The sequence below is a fragment of the Manis javanica genome, chromosome 11 (genome assembly GCF_040802235.1).
Source record: "Manis javanica isolate MJ-LG chromosome 11, MJ_LKY, whole genome shotgun sequence".
Classification (NCBI taxonomy): Eukaryota; Metazoa; Chordata; class Mammalia; order Pholidota; family Manidae; genus Manis; species Manis javanica.
In genome coordinates, this window is record NC_133166.1 from 115,797,059 (window position 1) to 115,816,793 (window position 19,735).

At 55.8% G+C, this 19,735-nt stretch overlaps 4 protein-coding genes across 8 annotated transcripts; 2 read left to right on the forward strand and 2 right to left on the reverse strand.

Moving 5' to 3' along the window:
• Nucleotides 1–338: 338 nt before the first annotated feature.
• On the forward strand, nt 339–6,224 carry FOSL1 (FOS like 1, AP-1 transcription factor subunit). The gene is made up of 4 exons (XM_017656878.3): nt 339–672; nt 2,686–2,883; nt 4,657–4,764; nt 5,150–6,224. The coding sequence occupies exons 1-4, from the start codon at nt 583–585 to the stop codon at nt 5,558–5,560; spliced, it is 807 nt and encodes a 268-aa protein (XP_017512367.1). The 5' UTR covers nt 339–582; the 3' UTR covers nt 5,561–6,224.
• Nucleotides 6,225–6,831: 607 nt separating this feature from the next.
• CCDC85B (coiled-coil domain containing 85B) lies at nt 6,832–8,343 on the reverse strand. The gene has a single exon (XM_017656880.3). It carries the CDS (start codon nt 7,679–7,681, stop codon nt 7,073–7,075), a length of 609 nt encoding a protein of 202 aa, XP_017512369.1. The 5' UTR covers nt 7,682–8,343; the 3' UTR covers nt 6,832–7,072.
• A 1,255-nt stretch (nt 8,344–9,598) lies between these two features.
• FIBP (FGF1 intracellular binding protein) lies at nt 9,599–13,683 on the forward strand. Of its 5 annotated transcripts, none has more exons than XM_073217529.1 (10): nt 9,599–9,806; nt 9,996–10,194; nt 10,380–10,506; nt 11,368–11,468; nt 11,934–12,088; nt 12,414–12,522; nt 12,599–12,662; nt 12,940–13,026; nt 13,115–13,212; nt 13,564–13,683. In XM_073217529.1, the coding sequence occupies exons 1-10, from the start codon at nt 9,731–9,733 to the stop codon at nt 13,631–13,633; spliced, it is 1,086 nt and encodes a 361-aa protein (XP_073073630.1). In that variant the 5' UTR covers nt 9,599–9,730; the 3' UTR covers nt 13,634–13,683. The 5 variants fall into 5 exon arrangements, with proteins under 5 accessions (XP_073073630.1, XP_017512370.1, XP_017512371.1 ...); XM_017656881.3 differs by having other exon boundaries at nt 9,600–9,815; XM_017656882.3 differs by having other exon boundaries at nt 9,602–9,815; nt 11,934–12,067.
• Nucleotides 13,684–13,880: 197 nt separating this feature from the next.
• CTSW (cathepsin W) lies at nt 13,881–17,462 on the reverse strand. Its single transcript, XM_036995392.2, has 10 exons — nt 17,088–17,462; nt 16,742–16,826; nt 15,822–15,935; nt 15,313–15,467; nt 15,108–15,204; nt 14,938–15,018; nt 14,719–14,844; nt 14,484–14,548; nt 14,199–14,402; nt 13,881–14,120 (listed from the first exon to the last, which is right to left on the reverse strand). Exons 1-10 carry the CDS (start codon nt 17,172–17,174, stop codon nt 14,010–14,012), a joined length of 1,125 nt encoding a protein of 374 aa, XP_036851287.1. The 5' UTR covers nt 17,175–17,462; the 3' UTR covers nt 13,881–14,009.
• Between the last annotated feature and the right edge of the window lie 2,273 nt (nt 17,463–19,735).

Genomic DNA, 19,735 nt, shown 5'->3' on the forward strand with positions numbered 1-19,735 from the left:
ACTTTACAGTTTCGGAACCTCTTTCACATTCTTCATTCCTTCCTCCCACGCGCGGCGAGGTAGTTATGTGATTATTTTGTCCCATTTTAAGGATGCAAAAACTGAGACCAAACCAGGCGCTGAGAGGACTCTGGGGCGCGGGTCCCGGAGTGGGCGGTGCGCTCGCCCTGGGAGATCGCAGATGGGGCGGGGCGGGGCGACTCTCCGGGTGGCCTGCAGGTGCGCGGGGGAATCCTCGGTGCCACCTGGGCGCGGCGAGGAAATTGAACCATGTATGGGCATCTACGTCAGAGGGGGCGGGGCCGCGGCTGTCGCTGGGGGATGCTCAGTCCTTCCCTTTCGCCCGTGAAAAAGGCGGCTACCGGACTGCAGGAGGCGTCGAACAGCTCTGGGAGGACTGACAGAAGGCGGCGCGTCTGGGGAGGTGGAGCCCGGGGTGACCCGTACCCCAGAGAAACGCCCGCCCCCCTCCAAAAGTGGTTCAGCCCGACAACTTTTCATTCATAAAAAGAAAAGGCTCCGTGAGGAGTGAGTCAGAACCCAGCCGCCGACGCGGACCCCACCAGCCAGCCAGCCCAGGGCATGTTCCGAGACTTCGGGGAACCCGGACCGAGCTCCGGAGCGGGCGGTGCGTTCGGCGGCCCGGCGCAGCCCCCAGCCACGGGCCAGCAGGTGAGAAGGACCCGACGCCTGGGATCCCCGGGTGGACAGCGCCAGGGACGCTGCGGTCCGCTCACGCGCGCTCCGCGACTGGGGCCGGGAGCGGGAGAAGGCACCGGGTCTGGGGACCGTGCGGATCCTGCGCGTTCTCCGCGGTCTTAGGGGCACTTTCCGCCCACAGCCGAGGGGAGCGCGCCCGGCGGGCGGAACGTAGGTCTGCGACTGTCCGCTCCCTCGCTCGCCCCTTTCCCCTCGCTGTCTGCTGTCTATCTGACCCTTCGTCGCTGTTGCCTTTTTTTCTTTCCTCCTGTCCACCACTAATTTCTTTGCTCCATCTGCGTCAGAAGGGGGCCCCTTAGCCCGAGATTAGTCCTAGCCCCGACCGGCTCCGAGGGTCTGGTCCATCTCGGACTAAATTTCCAGGATCTAGAATCTGGGCTGCGGCCGTGATGTCCCCACACAGGAGGGAGGCTATCCCGGACAGACCGGGAATCCTCGGCACTATCTGTGACCGTTTGTGTGTGTCTCCGTTTGTCTGGCCCTCTGTACCCCGTCACCAAGTCCCCATCCCCTTCTTGGCACAATGGAGCCTGGTGGTCTCCACGAGACTGGCTCTTGACCCCTTTACAGAATGGGCCCAACAGAGACCGCGGATTGCCGGGATGTGCGCGGGGTCACGCACTGGCAACTCCCGTGCCCCTGACTCTTGGCACCAAAAGGCGCCCGCTGCCGGATGGGGGGACCCGCGAGGCTGCAGGTGCCCATTTCCTGTGGAGGGGCCACGAGCACGTGTCATTAGGGGAGGGAAGGAGCGCCGTCCGTTTCGCCGAGTCACGGCGGCCGAGTCACGGTGGCTGACTCACCCGGGGCGCCCCTCCCTTCCTGGCCTGGAGCGGCCCGGGCCCGGACAACCTTGGGAGCGGGAGATGCCGCCGGTCGGTGCCTCAGGCCCGGAACTAGGGCTACTGGGCCACTGGGGCCGCAGCTCTGGGCCGGGGACACCGCTGTACGGACTTGTCTGTGCTTGTGGGGCCCTTCCCGGACGACTTGTGCTCCCACACCCAGGACCCAGCCTCCAGGGCTTGAACCCAGTTCTCCCCAAACACTGAGCCTCTTTTCAACCCATTCCTCAGATTTCAGGCTGAAAGAAAATCTTGTCAGCTAATATTTGGAGGGCAAAAAGTGCAGCCAGGCTTGGTCCTAGGCAGGATCCACCTCATTTACCGTATTTCACAGACTCTAAGACCCCATTGATTTAAAAAAAAAAACAACCATTTTTTTGTGCCACTAAATTGTTTGAAAAGCTGTCAATTAAACTGATGTCAGAGCTCCTAAAAGATACTTCTTAGCATCAATGAGATGCCATAATCCTCACCTATGACAGTATTAAAAATGAGGAAACTGAAGCACCTTGAGGTTAAATAACTCGCCCAGAGTCACAGCCAGTAAGTGGCTGAGCTGACAGTAGAATTAGAACAGCCTAAACCCAGAGCAGTGGCTCCTGCCCACCACAGCCGCTGTGCATTGGGCACCTGCCTGCTGTTTTCTGGGCTCTGTCACACACATTCTCTCAGCTGATTCTTACAGCTCTGCCCTTAGAGTTAGATGCTGTAATGATTCTTTGTGCAGATGGGATGCAGGCAGGGTACAGGAGTGGGTAAAGCCTGGCCCCCTGGACCCAAACTTACTTTCCACTTATTGGCTGTGTGTATGGATAACTATTTCCTGTCTGAAAAATGAAGATACTGTTGTGCAAATTATATGAGTCAGTATTTGTGAAGTGATTGGGACAGTGCCTGGAATTCACACTTTATAAGTATTAGCTCTGATGGGGAAATGGAGGCACAGAGACGTTATGTGACCTGCCCTAAGTCATACAGATCAGGATTTGTCTGGATTTGTCATCCAGTCTCTATGACTGCCAAGCTGTCTCTCAGGACCATTGGAGTGGATGGCAGAGTAGCTTCTATCCACCAGAAGCCCCTTGATCCACACAGACCTCATCCTCCACTTCTTATCCCTCAGAAGTTCCACCTTGTGCCGAGCATCAATGCTATGAGTGGCAGCCAGGAGCTGCAGTGGATGGTGCAGCCTCACTTCCTGGGACCCAGCAGCTACCCAAGGCCTATGGCCTACCCCCAGTACAGCCCTGCACAGCCCCGGCCAGGAGTCATCCGGGCCCTGGGGCCACCTCCAGGGATGCATCGCCAGCCCTGTGAACAGGTAAGGAGCTGAGGCGTTACACTAGATCAAATGCCCACAAGGGTGCTGAGGTGCAGAGGACAAGCTCTTGCCCAAAAGGAGGATACAGGCTGATATAGGCTTGGTGGTGGGAGTGGGGATGGGGGTGGGTCATTGATAGCTATTGGCCAAGGCAAAATTGATAGGGGCTCCTTGGGAGATAGAAAGCAGAGTTCACTTCTGAATCAGGGAGAGCTTCCTGGAGATGGAGGCATGTTAGCCTAGCAGGATGGATAGGATTTGCATAGACAGAGATGAAGGAAAAGACAGTTCAGGTAAAAGGGATGGCAGGAACAAGAACAGAGGTGGAGGCAAGAATGTGTAAGGTATACATGTGGAAAGGTAGTGGACAGTAGAGGGTCTCTACCTGCTGACATGTATGGACAGGGTGCACTTATGCTGTCTATGCAGTTGAGGAGAGTACAGAGAGGAGAGGGTTCCCCTCACCTATTCTCTAGGTCTCAGTTTCCCAATCTCATGTAACACTTACAAAAAACCTCTGGAGAATGTACTCTGGTTTCCCCCATTTTACAGCCAAAGAAATTAAAGCCCAGAGAGGTAAAGTCACTTGTCCCAGTCACACAGGTAGTGAGTAATGAGACGGGTCTGTCTAATTCTAAAGTCAGATCAAGACACACTGTCTCTCTGGGAGCTAACAGAAGGCTTCAAGCAGAGTGGGCTGGAATTCTTGCCACCCCAACCAGGGTTTCCACCCTCACACTGCTAATGAAGTCCTCACCAAAATAAATAAATAAATAAGAGATAAAGGGTCTTTCAGGGAGTGACTCTCTTTGCCTGTCCTGGGGCATTTTGGTATGTAAGGCTGTACTGGGAGGAGGTTTGCACATTAAAGAGCTTGCTCTAACGGCCAAACTGAGTGGAGGGTGGGAAAAGAGAGCCAGATCTTGGGAAAGATGTTCCATGGGCCAGGGGCAGCATTCCCAGAAACAGAATGGTTGGCCTTTGTGATCACCTGGAGAAGGGGACCTTTATAAGAGACCCAGAGGCAGGCTTCTGGACTTACTTCCTTCAACCCTGTCCTGAGGGTGGCCCTTTGTTCCTAGTATTCCTAGATTGGCTCTGAGCTGAGTGGGATCCTTTTGGGGAAGGTGATTTCTAGCAGCTGGCCTCTCAATGTTGAGTAAGAGTGAGTGGATTTTAATTTCTGCTTTGGGATCATAAAGGAGTTTTTCATCCTTCTGGGCTTCAGTTCCTTACACAGAAAGCTGGGAAAAGAATCTGTGTAAAGCTCTTAACTAGTAATAATAAGGTTCCCAATAAATAACAACTTATTCAGCCCCTCTTAGTGCTTACCGCCTCTGGGGAAGAGGACACTTATTTATCAAGAGATTGAAGAGAATGAGGGTCCTTCGAAAAAGAGAGGTCTGGTTCCAGGGTTTCAGAGGAGGAAAGGCCACTTCTGTCTGCGGAAGGAGAGAAGGCTTCCTGGAGGCGGGGACATTTCAATTAAGTCCTGGGAGAAGAGCAGGGTTAAGCTTTTTGGAGTGGAGGTGGGGCATTCCAAGAGAGGAATCAAAGAAGGCAAAAGCTAAGTGCGAGGAAGATACTTGATTTATCGTTCCTAAAGCGTGAGTGCAGGGAACGGTCGGGGTGAGATGGTCCCTAAAACGCATGCTGGGGGCGCCGCCGCGCTGCCTTGCCCTGCGCCAGGGTCCTACCACTGCGCCACGCAGGAGGCGAGTGCGGGGCAGCCAGTGGCCCAGGGTCCACCTCACCGCTCCCTCTACCCTCCAGATCAGCCCGGAGGAGGAGGAGCGCCGGCGAGTAAGGCGCGAGCGGAACAAGCTGGCCGCGGCCAAATGCAGGAACCGGAGGAAGGAACTGACTGACTTCCTACAGGCGGTGAGCACCGGCCGGAGGGTGTACAGGGCCCGGCTGCCACCAGCCGGCGGGACCCCAGCGGTCCGGCATTGGAAGTCTCCTCCCCCAAGCTCCCTGTCGGAGGGCAATCCTTCGGAGAAAAGGAGGAAAACGCGATTTAAAAAATTAGTTGCAGTTCGTCCCACTCGCGGAACCGCAGAGCAGAGTTTGGAGCTTCTGCGGACGATCTCCAAGAAGCCCCGTACCTGACCGGAGTGGTACCCATTTTCTCCCAAGGGCTCATGGGAGTTGTAGTCCAGACGTGCTGGAGACACCACTCCCCATCCCTGGGCCCCAAATTACCACCACCGCCGGAGCCTCTGCGCTATTCGGTTCTCTCCTTAACACCTCTCCTAACCCTCTACAGGAGACGGACAAACTAGAGGACGAGAAATCCGGACTGCAGCGAGAGATTGAGGAGCTGCAGAAGCAAAAAGAACGCCTAGAGCTGGTGCTCGAAGCCCACCGTCCCATCTGCAAAATCCCGGAAGGGCCCAAGGAGAGCAACGCAAGCAGTACCAGCGGCACCAGCAGCCCACCAGCCCCCTCCCGCCCTGTGCCTTGTATCTCCCTTTCCCCGGGGCCTGTGCTTGAACCCGAAGCATTGCACACCCCCACGCTCATGACCACGCCCTCCCTGACTCCTTTCACCCCCAGTCCCATCTTCACCTATCCCAGCACCCCTGAACCCTGTGCCTCAGCCCATCGCAGGAGTAGCAGCAGCAGCGGGGACCCATCCTCTGACCCCCTCGGCTCCCCCACCCTTCTCGCCTTATGAGGCACCCCAAAGTCCCCTCCCTGCAGGTGCCACCCTATCCATCGTCTCCCCACCCATTGATCCAGCTGGCCTGGACCATATCCCATGCCCAGCCCCAGCAGGTTCTTCACCTTTCCACATGAGACTGAGCATATTTTGCTTCTTTCTAGAGCCTGTTTGGGGTCACCAGAGCTGCCCACTGTTTCTTTAGAGCTGATCTCTCTAGCACAATTTGCACTAAATCAGAGACAAAATATTTTCCTGTTTGTGCAAGAGAACTGGCAACCAAATGGACTTTGTAACTCTCTAGAGGGCCTCTGGAGCCCTAACCCCCTTTAGATCACTCCTATAGTCTTCATCACCCTCTTCCTGTAAGCCACCCAACCCTACTCCCTGACAGAAGGTGATAACTCTGCTAGCCTAGAACACTAATTTACCCAGCCCCACTGCCAGCAGCATCACATGATTAAAACAGGGCATTCTGCTGGCCCCTCCTGAATGGCACAGCTCAGGAAGGTGTCAGAGGCTTCTGTGATGAGCTAGCTGACCTGCAGCCCCCAGCTCTGAGAAGACTTTAGCTCCAGGGAATTCAAGCCTCCACAGTGAAGACAGCTGCTATTTATTTTCCTAAAGAGAATATTTTTATACAAACCTGACAAAATGGAATAAAAGGCTTGAAGCTCTGGCTTGGTCTCACTGGACCCAGAAGCTAAAGAGAGAACATTTGGAGTAGGAAGCCCTAGGCTCGTCTCAGCTCCATGGACGCACTGCATGACCTTGAAAACAATTATTTGGTATTACTGGACCTCATTGTCTTATCTGATAAATGCGGCTACATCTGCTCTGCCCCATCTCCAGGACTGAGAGAAGGAATAATAGAGAGCTGCTGGGTGCGAGCCAAGAGGATCATCCTCTTCCTGCTGGGGCCAAGTGCTCCGCCGTGTTCCACAGGAGGGCGCTGTTATGCCCCGTCCAGCCTCAGGGGAGGCGGCTCAGTGGGTTCTGCGCCCCCAACACCTGCTTCCTGCCCCATTGTCTAGGACAGGAAGGAGCTGGGAAGGGAGCTGGAGCCACTTCAGGGGCCGGATTACGGCCGATCCCCGGGCCTGACGGGGGAAAACAGTGGCTTACGGTCGCACATCCCGCCACAGGAATAAGGCAATGGTGGGGGAGGGGTGTCAGTCACCTTAGTTCTTCAGTTCCTCTAGTTGGGAATGGTACCCTGTTCTCAACGTCCCCACCCTCGTCGCAACCCCGGCGAGTCCCCAACAGACGCTGCCCAGGCCACGGGCTCTGCTTCCATCGCAGTTTATTATCCCCCACCCAACCCCCAGCAAGTCCCTCCGCTCCAGCCTCCAGTACCCCCATTGCCCCGCCAGCGAGGGTGAGGGCCCCTTCTCAGTGCCGGGGTTTCTAAATCCATGCCAGCGGCCACTCATGCAGGCCAGGGCGGCATCCAGGTCCCGAGGTCGACCGCAATCCGGAGCTTGGGGAGCAATCAGGCCAGGCGTCGGCGCGAAGGAAGCTGCACCTTCAATCATCTGGCGAGCAAGCCAGGGGCAATTGATCAGGGCTGCCCACGCTGCCCGTGCTGGAGCTTCCATCTCCCAGGTCGCGGGGCCCGCAGGGGGGTAAGGTGAGCTCGGGTGTCGGCCCAGCGCCTGAGCCCCCCGCGCCTCCAGGACCGCCTCGGGGGCCCCACTCCTCGCCCAGAGCCAGGCAGAGCTCCTTTAGCGCCAGATTCTCCCGCAGCAGCTCCTCCTGGCGGCCCTCCAGCTCGGCCAGCTTCTGCCAACAACCGCCCAGGTCTTCGCGCACGGCTCGGGATGCTTGTGTCCCGAAGAGCTGCCACTGGCGAGCTGCGCGCCGCCCGCGCTGACGCTCTGAGTCCAGGAAGCAGCAGAGGTCGCGCAGCTCACGGTTTTCAGCCTGTAGGCGCCGGTTGAGCTGCTTGAGCTCGCGGATCTCGCCTAGGTGACTCTGCAGCTGTCGATTCACCTCCTGCATAAGGCGACCGCGCTGCACCAGAGCCGCCAAGCGCGCCGCCTCTTCCCGCCGCAGGCGCCGCACCAACTCCTCCTTGCCCAGCGCCGCCATCTCCTCATCGGTCAGCTCCTCCAGGCCACCCGTCTCGGCCTCCATGGTTGCTCAGGCCTCTGGAGCATCGCCTGCCCGCCGCCGCGACCCAGGAGCCCCACGTCGACCTCGACGACGATCTGGATCGGGCTCGGGCTCCGCTCAGCTCACTCGCTGCAGGATATAGCTGAGTAGCGTAGGCTGCTGAAGCTGCCCGGGGCCGGGCGCGCTCCGGGGCGGGCCCGCATGACGTTGAAAGGACAGCCAATCCAGGAAGGTCTATCCGGAAAGGGGTGGGGCATGAGCACAGAGAGAGCTCTGTCTCCGCCCACTCGGGAAAGCCGAGTCACAGACCCTCACCGACACTGGGTCCCAGCTTTCACGGCCCTACGCGCCAGGCAATCCCAAAGCAGGCACTTCGCATCTCCCAGCTCCAAAGCTCTTCAAGCTCAAGCCTAGGTCTCACAGCTCCTGAGAAGCAAGACTCAGGCGTCGGCCGCTCACTCTCCTGCCCATCCCTCGACGGAATGACAGATCTCCTTTTCATCCTTCCCAATTTATCTCGAACTCAAGTCTCGGCTCACTGAGCATCGCTCCCAGCTCAGAATCCTGAGTCCAAATGTCCTGTCTTACCATCAGCCTACCCTCTCTCTCACGGAGCGTTTCCTGCCCAGGGGAAGGGGCATACCATGGTTCATTTGTTCAATAAACCTTTATTGTGTGCAAGGCCATGCAGAAATAAACTTGACCAAGATCCTAATCCTGTCCTCAAGGGGGTCGTAATTTGGCAGGGGATACAGGCTGTATTAAACAAGCAAATGCTAGGAGGGGAGGGAGCACGGGTTATAGACACTCCCCAAAAATGGATCCCAAAAGAGGAGTTCCAACGGGCTCTGAAAGATGCATAAGGTTTTCCAAGTAAAGAGAGCTATTTCAGGGCGAGGGAAGAGCACGGTGAAAGACACTGGGGCCTGAAAGGCCCTAGCTGCTTTAGGCGCAGTGAGAGTAGCTTGATGTTTTTGAAAGGCAGGTGTGGGGAAGAGTGGTGATGGAGAGAGGCAACAAAGGTAGTTGGAAGCCATATTCTTAAAAGCTTTCAGTACTGAGCTGGCCATTAACAATTGTAAGCAGGTGAGTAACATTTAAAAATATGCATTTGATTAGGCTGCTCTGTGTAGGATGGACCATGGGGAGGGAATGTAGGCGGGGAAATTAGTAAGAACACTGTGTCAGTGGGCAAGGACAGCAATGCAAGACTGGTCAGGGACAGCGCCAGGGCGGCAGAGGACAAAACAGATACTAGAAATATTCAGGAGGCGAATGTGAGAAAGAGGAATCTGGGAGAAAGCCAGGGCTTCTGGTATGAGAATTGGGTGGATGTTGGTGTCAGTGAGATAGGAACGCAGAGGAGAAAGAGAGGTCTGTCTAGCTTTAGAGGGGTGTGTGGGAGACAGCGTGTTAAGACTCGCAGAGAAGTGGCCCTCTGGATGTGGACTTCAGGCAGAGCTCTAAGATGCAGAATCAGTGAGGTCATGAGTGGCAGGAGTGGCGGAGGGAGGTTAAAAACACTGGGGACAGGTGCCCCATGCCCAAGAGTGATGCTCGTCCTCAGGCTGGACTGAAGGGCTCCCGGTCAAGGCCCTTAGAAGTTGGGCCTGACACCTTTCTTGCAGAAATAAGATTTAGGATGGAGCCCCATGAAACCCCTAAATTTAGGAAGCAGGTCAAAGTGGGGGCGGGGGCGAAAAGGGCAGAGAAAGTGGGAGAAAAACCAGGAGGAAGTGAGGGGGCTGGTTGCTGAGGCAGGGTCGACTAGACGGAGGCCTCCACTCCCGACGCGCTCCGGCCAATGGAGCCAGCGGTGGAGGCGTGGTGGGAAAGATGACGTAGGAGTTTGGGATCACCTTCCCAGCCCCACGGCGGAAGGAGGGGCTACCGCCCTCCCCGCCGCTCCTACCTCCCAGCCCTCTGTCCCGGAAGTGGTCCTTCTCTGGCTCCGGTAGTTGGGAGCCGAATCTCGGAGCTCCCGGAAGTTGCCCCGCGGCGGCGCGCCCGGCCCGGGCAGTTCTTGCTCCTACCGGAGCGCTGCCTCCGCGCCCGGGTCCGGGCGTAGCCATGACTAGCGAGTTGGACATCTTTGTGGGGAACACGACCCTCATCGACGAGGACGTGTACCGCCTCTGGCTGGATGGTTACTCGGGTCTGTGGGGGGCAGTCTGGGGAAGCCGGTCGCGCGGAGCGGTAGTCTAGCAAGGGGGAAGGGGTATCCTATAGGGAAGCGGGCACAGGAGGTAAGAGATGTATAGGGCTGGCGGCTGGGAACCCCGGAGGGCCTTCGGGGTCGGCGGGGCGGGGCCTTATGCTAGAGCCCGTTCCCCAGTGAGCGACGCAGTAGCTCTGAGGGTGCGCTCGGGAATCCTGGAACAGACGGGCGCCACGGCAGCGGTGCTGCAGAGCGACACCATGGACCACTACCGTACTTTCCACATGCTCGAGCGCCTGCTGCACGCACCGCCGAAGCTGCTGCACCAGCTCATCTTCCAGATCCCGCCCTCCCGGCAGGCACTGCTCATCGAGAGGTGAAAACGCCAACCAGATATCTGAACACATACCCATTTTGCAGGCTGAAACTGAGGCCCAGGGAGGGACAGGACTTAAACACGGGATGTGAGAAAATTGAGAGCGGAAAGGGCCGACCCAGGCCCTTCAGGGCCGCCTTCCCCTCCTTTATGGGAAGTCAGCGGTGTTCCCTACCTCTGCACAGATACTATGCCTTTGACGAGGCCTTTGTGCGGGAGGTCCTGGGCAAGAAGCTGTCCAAGGGCACCAAGAAAGACCTGGACGACATCAGCACTAAAACAGGCATAACCCTCAAGAGCTGCCGCAGACAGGTGGGCACTGCCCCCTTCCACGCCTCTTGAACAGCATCCCATCGAAGGTGGGACCCTTCAGTCCATCCCTTTGGCCACTGCCCCAGCCTCCAACCCAACTCCTGATTTTGGCAGCAGCTTCATACCTAGTCTCCTCTCCCCTCTTTTTGCCTCTGCAAGCCATCCCCTACTCTTTCAGAAGCCCCAGTCTAATCATAGCTTTCCCCTGCTCTTGAACTTTCATTGGCTCCCACTCCCTTCTGGATAGTAGCACACTCCTTGGCCTTGACCTTCGTACTCTCCTGTGATCTGGCCCCTGCCACCTCTCTAGACTTACATTTCCCTGGTCCCTGGCTTTCTTTTGCTTCATGCTTCTCCTACCAGGAGGGTACTCTTCTTGGCCATATCTACCCTGTGAAATCCAAGGTAAGGGGTCAGATGCCATTTTATCCACAAACCTTTCTGGTGGTGCCAGGGAGAAGTAACCCTTCTTCTGGATCTTTAGTGTCTTTTCTCTGTGTCTCCTTTGAGCCCCTTGTGTACAGCTTAGCATTTGCACATTTTTGATTTCCTGGACCTTAGCCAGGTGGGTCAGTTCCAGCACAAATTCATGAGGACCTGGACAGCATGATGCTAGAAGGGGCGAATTCTAAGCTAGGAGTGAGTAAACATGTATCCAAGGCGAGATGGCAGGAGCTGGGAGATATTTACCTAATTGATTAACAGGTACTCACAATGAATAGGTTGTTGAAGGAACATCCAGTGCTAAATCAGCATCTGTTGCCTGGATAGGTGGGTCGGCAAGGCATGGGTGTTCCATGAACAGTTTGTTGGGTGATCAATCTCTGACCAGTCCTCCTTCCTCCTGTTATGGCCCTGCAGTTTGACAACTTCAAGCGAGTCTTCAAGGTCGTGGAGGAAATGCGGGGCTCCCTGGTCGATAACATCCAGCAACACTTCCTCCTCTCTGACCGGTTGGCCAGGTGAGGGGTCAGGCAAGGAGCCAGCTGTTTCCTGTCCTGCAAACTCCTTTCCTGGGCCCTGAGACATTTGAACCCACTTGAACTCCTGGCTGTGCTGGGGGGGATAATTACCCCATTCCTGGTCTGTACTCTGTATCAGACTGGCTTGGGTTCAAATCCTGACCCAGCCATTTAGCAGCTGGGCTGTTGTGAGGTGCCACACATATGGCACAGCCCCTGGGGCTTAGGAAGTGGTCAGTACATGTTAAGTGTTACCCTTGCAGCCTCTCACTAAAGCCCTGAGGAGAGCTCTTCTGAAACCTCACTGCACAGGTGAGGAGCCGCAGAGAGGAGGGACTTGAAAGCTGGCATATGGTATGTTAGGGCAGAGAAGCCAGGACGTAGATGCCCACTGATGTCACATGTGGGAGCTGTTGGCTAAGAAGGAATTTCAAGCCCTCACAGGCCCACTCTCCCTTCCTGCAGGGATTATGCAGCCATCGTCTTCTTTGCAAACAACCGCTTTGAGACGGGGAAGAAAAAACTGCAGTATCTGAGCTTTGGTGACTTTGCCTTTTGTGCTGAGCTCATGATCCAGAACTGGACCCTTGGAGCCGTCGGTGAGGCCCCCACTGACCCAGGTGCCCGGACACCCCCCCAACTCAGGGCCTGCTTTTCCAGCAGCAGTTCTTCCTACAGGTCCCCAGTTCCCAGAATCCTTCAGTGCCCCTACCCTAGCCACCTCTGCTTATAATTTTAAAAATCCAATGTTCCCACACACACCTTGTCTGCAGACAAAGGGCCCATTACTTGTCTGTGTCCTGGAGCAAGTCACTCCACCTCTCTGATACCTCGCTTCCTCTTCTGTTTCATGGGGTGCAAGGGGGTGGTGGGTGAGGAAGGCTCCTGATATCACAGGAGGAGTTTCTATCCCCCACCCCAATTCCCTTCATGGACCTCACTCAGACTCCCAGGTGGATGACATGGACATGGACTTAGACAAGGAGTTTCTCCAGGACTTAAAGGAGCTCAAGGTTCTTGTGGCTGATAAGGACCTTCTGGACCTGCACAAGAGGTGACCCAGGGTCTATGGGGTGGGGCCTGAAGTGGGGGGCCTATGCGGCTCTAGGCTTGACTCTGTCTCCCTGCAGCCTGGTGTGTACTGCCCTCCGGGGAAAGCTTGGTGTCTTTTCTGAGATGGAAGCCAACTTCAAGGTCTGTGACCCAGTCCAGCCTCTGTCCCCTGGGCATCTTCAGCCTCCAGTGCACTGTCCCACTGGGCAACTCTGCTCCTGCCTGAGATTGACTGGCAGGTGGTGCTGCGGCTCCTTCTGCCCTGCCTGTGAGGGGGGAGCTTCTCCTAAACCTTGGGGAATTACTTGATTGAGGGAGGTGGATGGATTTGGGGAGGGACCTGCCTGTCCTGCAGCCTCTGGGCTCAGCCCCCCACCTTGGGGCAGAAAGCAGAACTCCCAGGCTCCCTGCCCCACAGAACCTGTCCCGGGGGCTGGTGAATGTGGCCGCCAAGCTGATCCACAATAAAGACGTCAGAGACCTGTTTGTGGACCTGGTGGAGAAGGTAAGTTGTCCTGTCCACCCCCACTTTAATCCCCAGCCTGGCCTGTCCCTGGGCTGTGCCAGTGCTGGCTATTCCCTTGGGCCCGCAGTTCGTGGAACCCTGCCGTTCCGACCACTGGCCATTGAATGATGTGCGGCTCTTCCTGAATCAGTATTCGGCATCGGTCCATTCCCTGGATGGCTTCCGGTGAGAGACTCCAGGCCTCCTGCCCTGCCCGGCCTTGTCCCAGCCAGCCTCCTGCCAGGGCTTTGCCCTCCCGTACACTCTGGGTTCCCTATCCTGCCACCCTGGGGGTTAAAGTCTCTGTGGACCAGAGTTCTGGCTCCACCGATTAGAAGCTGTGGCCTGACCTTGTGCAAGTTCCTTAACCTTCATGCCTCAGTTTCCCCATATGTAAACCAGGGATAACAATGCTAAGGATCATAAGAATACTGCGAGGACTAAAGGGGTGAAGGCAAACGGAACACTTAGAGCAGCGTTTCAGATGCAGTGGGGATGTGGTAAAGGTCAGCATTACTGTCACTGTTCCCATTTCAGGCACCAGGCCCTCTGGGACCGCTACATGGGCACCCTCCATGGCTGCCTCCTGCGCCTGTATCATGAGTGAGGCTGCCTTCCACTGCTGCCTGCACTGACAATAAAGTTGCCATGACTTTGGAGGAGCCTGTGCATAGTACACATCGGGGTCTGTGTGTGAAGGGGGTGTACACAGGTGTGCACATGGATATCTCTAAGTGTCTGTGTCTAAGGATGTAAGTAGATGTATGTTGGCCCCGCGGGGAATAGAACATGTCAAGGAGTGGTGTCTGTGCTGTCCCCAGCCATTTCCCCACCCTAGCTGATTCACTTGGAAGGCAGGGGGCTTGTCTTGGTTTATTTAAGCTGTAGCAAGAAGACTGGGAGGGCAGGCAAAAGGCTTGGGGTGGGGCTGGTAAGGAGGCAGCGGGAATAGCAGGAGAGAGTGGAGGGGTGTCCAGGTAGGCTCAGCGAGGGCAGGAAACTCGCTGCTTCTTAACTGGTTGGTCCACTCGGGCAGTGAGTGGGTACTTGGTAATGCCACAGGTATTACTCCCTCGGTGCAGCCGGAAATAGCCCTAGGAAGTTAAAGGACATCAGGGCCAGGAGGGGGGAGAGGCCCGTCCTGCCGTGTTCCTGCCATAGAGCACGCTCACCTTCTCGCCCCAGCTGGCTCCCCATGAGTTCTTCAGGATCCAGTAAGGGGTCGAGTGTTGAGGATGAGCCTGGGATGAGACTGCCTCTGCGGGCTTCCTCTCCACCGACTTGCTTGTCCCAAAACCCACCAGCAAGACAGAATGATCCACAAGCCGGGGGTCACAGGTGGTAGGCGTGGCCTTGATCACACCCTTCTGGTATTGCTGCAGGGATGAGGGCAGAGGTGCTGGGTCTGGGGCCACATCCCCTGTGTGCCCCTCCCACCATTCCCTCCCTTGTCTCACCTGAAGGAGCTTCATGTTGATAGTCACGGTGATGGGGCCCTGAGTAGCCAGGTACCAGGCGATTTCTGGGGGTGAAAGGTGCCCTCAGACCCTGCCTGCCTTGCCCCCTGCTCTCAGCTCACAGGTGTCACTCTGTCCCTCTTTCCCACCCCCTCCTCCAGCCCCGCCTCCCCACCCCCCGCTGCCCCTGCAGCTCTGCCTGCCCACGGCCCCCCCCACGCTGCGCTGCTCGCACTCTGCTCGTTGTCCGGCAACATGATGAAATCCTGGATCCAGGCCACCTTCTTGTGCTTTCTGGCCAGGCACCTGTGGGCTCTGACATTCCCCTGGAATGGGTAGTCCTTCTCGCTGGCCAGGCCACCTGGGGATCAGAAAAGCAAGGCCAGGGCGGAGACTCAGCTCTGAACGTCCCTCTGCTCTGCTCCGTAGCTGCCCAGAGTGGCAGGACACTCACTGTTGTTGAGGACGGTTATAAACGCATCCCAGACGAAGCCACCCCTGCAGCCATTCCCACAGCGGCCACAGTCGAGCAGTTCTGGTGCAAGAAGGGACAATGTGGGTGCCAGGCCCCAGGCCCCCATCCCTCCCCAGGCTCCTCACTCATAAACCTTCACCCAGCCATACCCTGCACAGAGACTTCCACGGACTGACGGTGTTTGATGCCCCATAGGGCCTCAATGTTGCCAGCTGCTGCCATGGCCCAGCAGCAGTTGCAGTTTTCCTAGGGGAGAAATGGTGGGGGAGGGTCAGAGTAAGGGGGTTGGGCCTTGCCCCATCTCCCCTCCCCCATCACGGGCTGGACTGGGCCAGGCTTGGTGGGGGCAGGTACCTGGTTCTTGACGGAAGAGATGATACCGGCTGCCTTCCTCCAGTCACAGGTGGGGGGCAGGGGCTCCCCCCACTCTTCAGATCCTACCTGTCTGCTCATTTTAGGGAGCCCTCCAACTGTGCTCTGATGCCTGTAGAGCTGACCAAACTCCTCATCTGGGAGACAGAGCCAGCAAGGTCACAGTTTTGATCCCTTTTCCCCCATAGTCTACTTCTCCCACTCCAGCCATCCACATTCTTGGTCTTCAGAGTCCCTATCGTACCCTACAAGTCAGAAAGGCAAGGATACTGAGGCTAGAGAGAGGCCAGGTTCCTTGTTGGGGTGCATGCCGCCTGCACCTGCTGCCTTACCACCGAGCTGGGCTGGGACACAGGCCTGTCCATGCTCTATTTGGGGAAGCACCCAGGGCACTGGTCCTCAGGCTCCCTCTCTGGGAAACAAAAGCTGGAGGTATACTATGTCCATGTGCCTTCCTACTCACCACCTGTGGGCCAGGAAGTGTTCAGTACCTGTGAGGTCACTGAATGGAGTTACCCCAAACTCGGCTGTGCCCAAGTCCTCCTTCTGTAGCCACTGCGCCTGGGCCAGGTTGTGGGCAAAGATGTCGAGGTGGCGAGCATGCTCTGGACCAAAAGGGGGTTGGTTGTCCTAGGCTGGCTCCAAGTCCCCAGGGACAGGAAGTGGCCACTGGCTGGGTGTCCTACCCACACTCAGATGAGCACTGATGCCTTTCCTGTAGCCCCTGCAGACTCTGCTGCAGACACCAGGGCTGAGGAAGTGGCTCCCCAGCCCACCTGGGGTTGGGTTTTCCCTGAAAGGCAGCAAGGGGGGCCATCTCTGCTCACCCACAAGAAGCCAAGTAAAGGATGTGAAGGTAAAGTGACTCAGAGGGGAAAGGTGGGGGTGGTCAGACCAGCTTCCTGCTGGGTCACCTCCTCCACCTTCACTTCACACCTCTGACTTCAGACCTGGGGCTAGAGCATGGTGGGGGTGGGGGAGGATGGGGTACAGGGTGTTGCCAGCCTGGACTGGAAGGTACCCACAGACATCCCCCTGTGGAAGATGAGACCCAGAAAGAGGGCAGGAGCAGGGCTGGCAGCTCATGGGGGTGGAGAGTCCCCAGCTTAAGGTCAAAATGGGTCATTGGGTCTTTGTGAATTAATTCATGACTCGTGGTCTGCCCACTGTTTGTAGTCACAGGAAAATGGTTATGGAGGTAAAGGATTCCTCTAGGACTGAATGTTTCTTAGCAAAGAATGATCCTGTCCCCATTTGTGCATCCAGCAAACCAGGGAGCAGAGACCCGGGATCTGCCACCATCCTGCTGGATGGCTTTGACCAAACCCATGCCCCACCCTTAGCCTCAATTTCCTCATCTATTAAATGGGAGAAGGGGGTTTGGACTGGTGATGTGTGTGTCCCATGATACCTGCTGGGTTCGAGTAACTCCGGTTGTACTGGATCTGGAACAACCTGAAGACCTCTTTCAGTTCCAGTGGCTGGGGACCTGGGTCCTTGCAAGGAACCAAGGGTGTGGGGAGCAGGTTAGGACCAGCGCTGGGACCACACCTCGGCTCCCAAATATACAAGGACTGGACTAGGAGAACAGCAGGTTAGTCTCCCCTGTATCCCTGTGAGCTTGGGCATGTCACTCACCTATCTGGCCTCAGTTGTTCCCTCTGGGAAATGGGACCAAGGCAGTTGTTAAGGGGTGAGCCCCAGGGTTCATACCTTTACAGAAGAAAGGATATGGGGAGTGGGTTGGGGGCACTTACCTGGCCCCTGAGGGAGCCCTTGATGCCTTGAACCAGGCCCGCCACCAACAGGACCAGGAGGCACGAAAAGTAGATAGTTAGTGCCATGGTGCGGCAGACCAGAGTGCTGGGGGCAGGAAGCTGTGCAGACCAAGTTGGAGGGGCTGAGAGGGCGGGGCTAGAGAAACCACAAAGTGGAAACCAGGCCGGGAAGGGGAGGCTCAGACCCCTAGAGCACGAGAGCTGCCTCAGACCTTCAGGCTTTTGTCTCCACACAGCCCTCTGCTTGCCTGTCCCTACCCCAGCACCTTTTTCTTTATTCAACAGAGACTCTCAGACCACCTTGTTCTGGGCAATTCTAGGGATACAGAGATGGATCTGCCCTTAAGGAGACAGGAAGAGACAGATACTAAAGGGGCAGTTGACAATATATGGCCATTGGTGCCATGATGGGAAATTGGGGGCTTATGGGAGCCGTAGGCCCCTGATGACTGGGCAGGAATGGTGGGTGGGTGGCCGGTGTCCCTTGGGCACATACTCTTGCTCATCCCACAAAGTTCAGTCCGCCCAAGGGTCACCTCCAAGAAGCATTCCCTGCTCCCCATCATCTGGTGTAACCTGAAGCCCCTTGAGGCCTGGCCAAGCTTGTGCACGCTTGGCATCTGCCACTCACGGCAGATGTCCACTGTGCCTGTGTCCTCAGCACCCAGGACAGGGCTGGGCACAGAGCAGGCTCAGTGGGAGTTAACCAAACAATTGGTCGTTGTGGATTTTAAACAGGAACAGCATGTGGCAGCTATTACCTTGTTCCTGTCACAATTGGGATGGGGATGATGGGTGTGGATGTGCCTGAGGGGGCAGAAAGTTAGCAGGCTCAACATCTCAAGAGCAAGGCCAAAGCGGGTAAAGGCCAAGGAAGGGCTGGCAGCTCATGGGGGTGGAGAGTCCCCCGCTTAAGGTCAAAATGGGTCATTGGGTCTTTGTGAATGAATACATGACTCGTGGTCTTCCCACTGTTTGTAGTCACAGGAAAATGGTTATGGAGGCGAAGGATTCCTCTAGGACTGGGGCAGACAAAAAGGCTCAGCGGGCACCAAAGGGAGTGTCATAAAAACTGGTCTTTCAGTGTGGTAGTGGGGGGTTATGGAAATGGGGGAAGAAGCTGGGGACCTGGGGCTGGGTGGTCTTACTGTTTGATCATCTCCTTCTCTCCCTTGAATGTGAGCTCCACGAGGCCAGGAGATTTGGGTTTTCTTTGCTGTGTCCCTGGTGCCTGGTACCGAGTGAGTCTGCAGTGGCCACTCAGTAAACATTTGTGGGAGAATAAATTAACTTGCCCACTCACTCGCTCACTTGTTCACTCACTCATCCTGCAGCTCCTGGCTGGCACCCACTGAGGACTGGGCCATGGGCCCAGAGGCCCAGGGGTTCACCATCTGGGAGGAAGGAGCTCTTGGCTTGGTATGGGAGAAGCACCAACCAAGATAAGTAAGGCCTGTGACCCAGCGCAGAAGGGAGAGGGCAGGGAAAGTCATCAGGTCTGTCCCAGAGTTCAGGAGAGGTGTTCTGAGGGAGCGACTCCGAGGGGCCTAATAGTGCAAAGATGGTGTTTCAGGTCCAAGTTTGAGCCACCAACTGTGCACCCAGTCATTCCGCTCTGGGTCTCAGATCCTTCTAAGTGGCAGTGACAGTTCCTTTGAGTGATATGATTTTGTGGAGCACCTAAAATCCTGGTTGGCACAGAGTTAGGTGTCAATTGTTGGGTCCTTAATGCTCTACTGTGGGGCAGAGAGTCCAGACAGTCACAGAACCAGAGGAACTTGGGTTCAAATCTTGTGCTTACCATTCTGGTTCTACCTGGACAAATCTCAGCCTCTCTCAACTGTGAAACGAGGTGACAATGGTCCCCGCTTCCCTGGCTAGGGCAGGAGGGTTGTGTGAGGTGCATGCGTCTGCTTGGGATGGTTAGATCTTGATAATCAAGAGCTATCATTTTTATTACTTTTAAAAATAACAGCTTTATTGAGATGTAATTCACATACCGTTTTAGAGTGTACAGTTTAGTGATTTTTAGTGTATTTGCATAATTGTGTAACCATGGCCACCAGAACATTTTCATCGCCCCAAGAGAACCCCCATACCCATTAGCAGTCACTCCCCACTCCCCCTTTTCCTGGAAAACTCTACCTAATTTCTCTCTCAGATTTGCCTCTTCTGAACGTGTCATGTAAATGGAGTATGTGGCCTTCTGTGTCTGGCTTCTACCACCTCGTGTATTATTTTCAAGATACATCTATGTTGTAGCACCTCTCGGTACTTCATTCCTTATAATGGCTGGATAATATTTCATCATATTACCACATTTTGTTTATTCATTCATCAATTGATGGGCATTAGATTGGTCCTGCATTTGGTTCTTAGGAACAGTGTTGCTGTGAACACTGTATACACGTTTTTTGTGTGGACATGTTTTCAATTCCCCTGGGTATATACCTAGGCGTGAAATGGCTAGGTCTTGCGGTACAATTTGAGGGTCTGACAGACTGTTCTCCAAAAAAGCAGCTGCACCATCTTACATTGCCATCTATAGTGTATAAGGGTTCCAATTTCTCCATGTCCTTCCCAGCACTTGTTATTGTCTTTTTTGTTTTAAAGGTCTATTGTTTTTA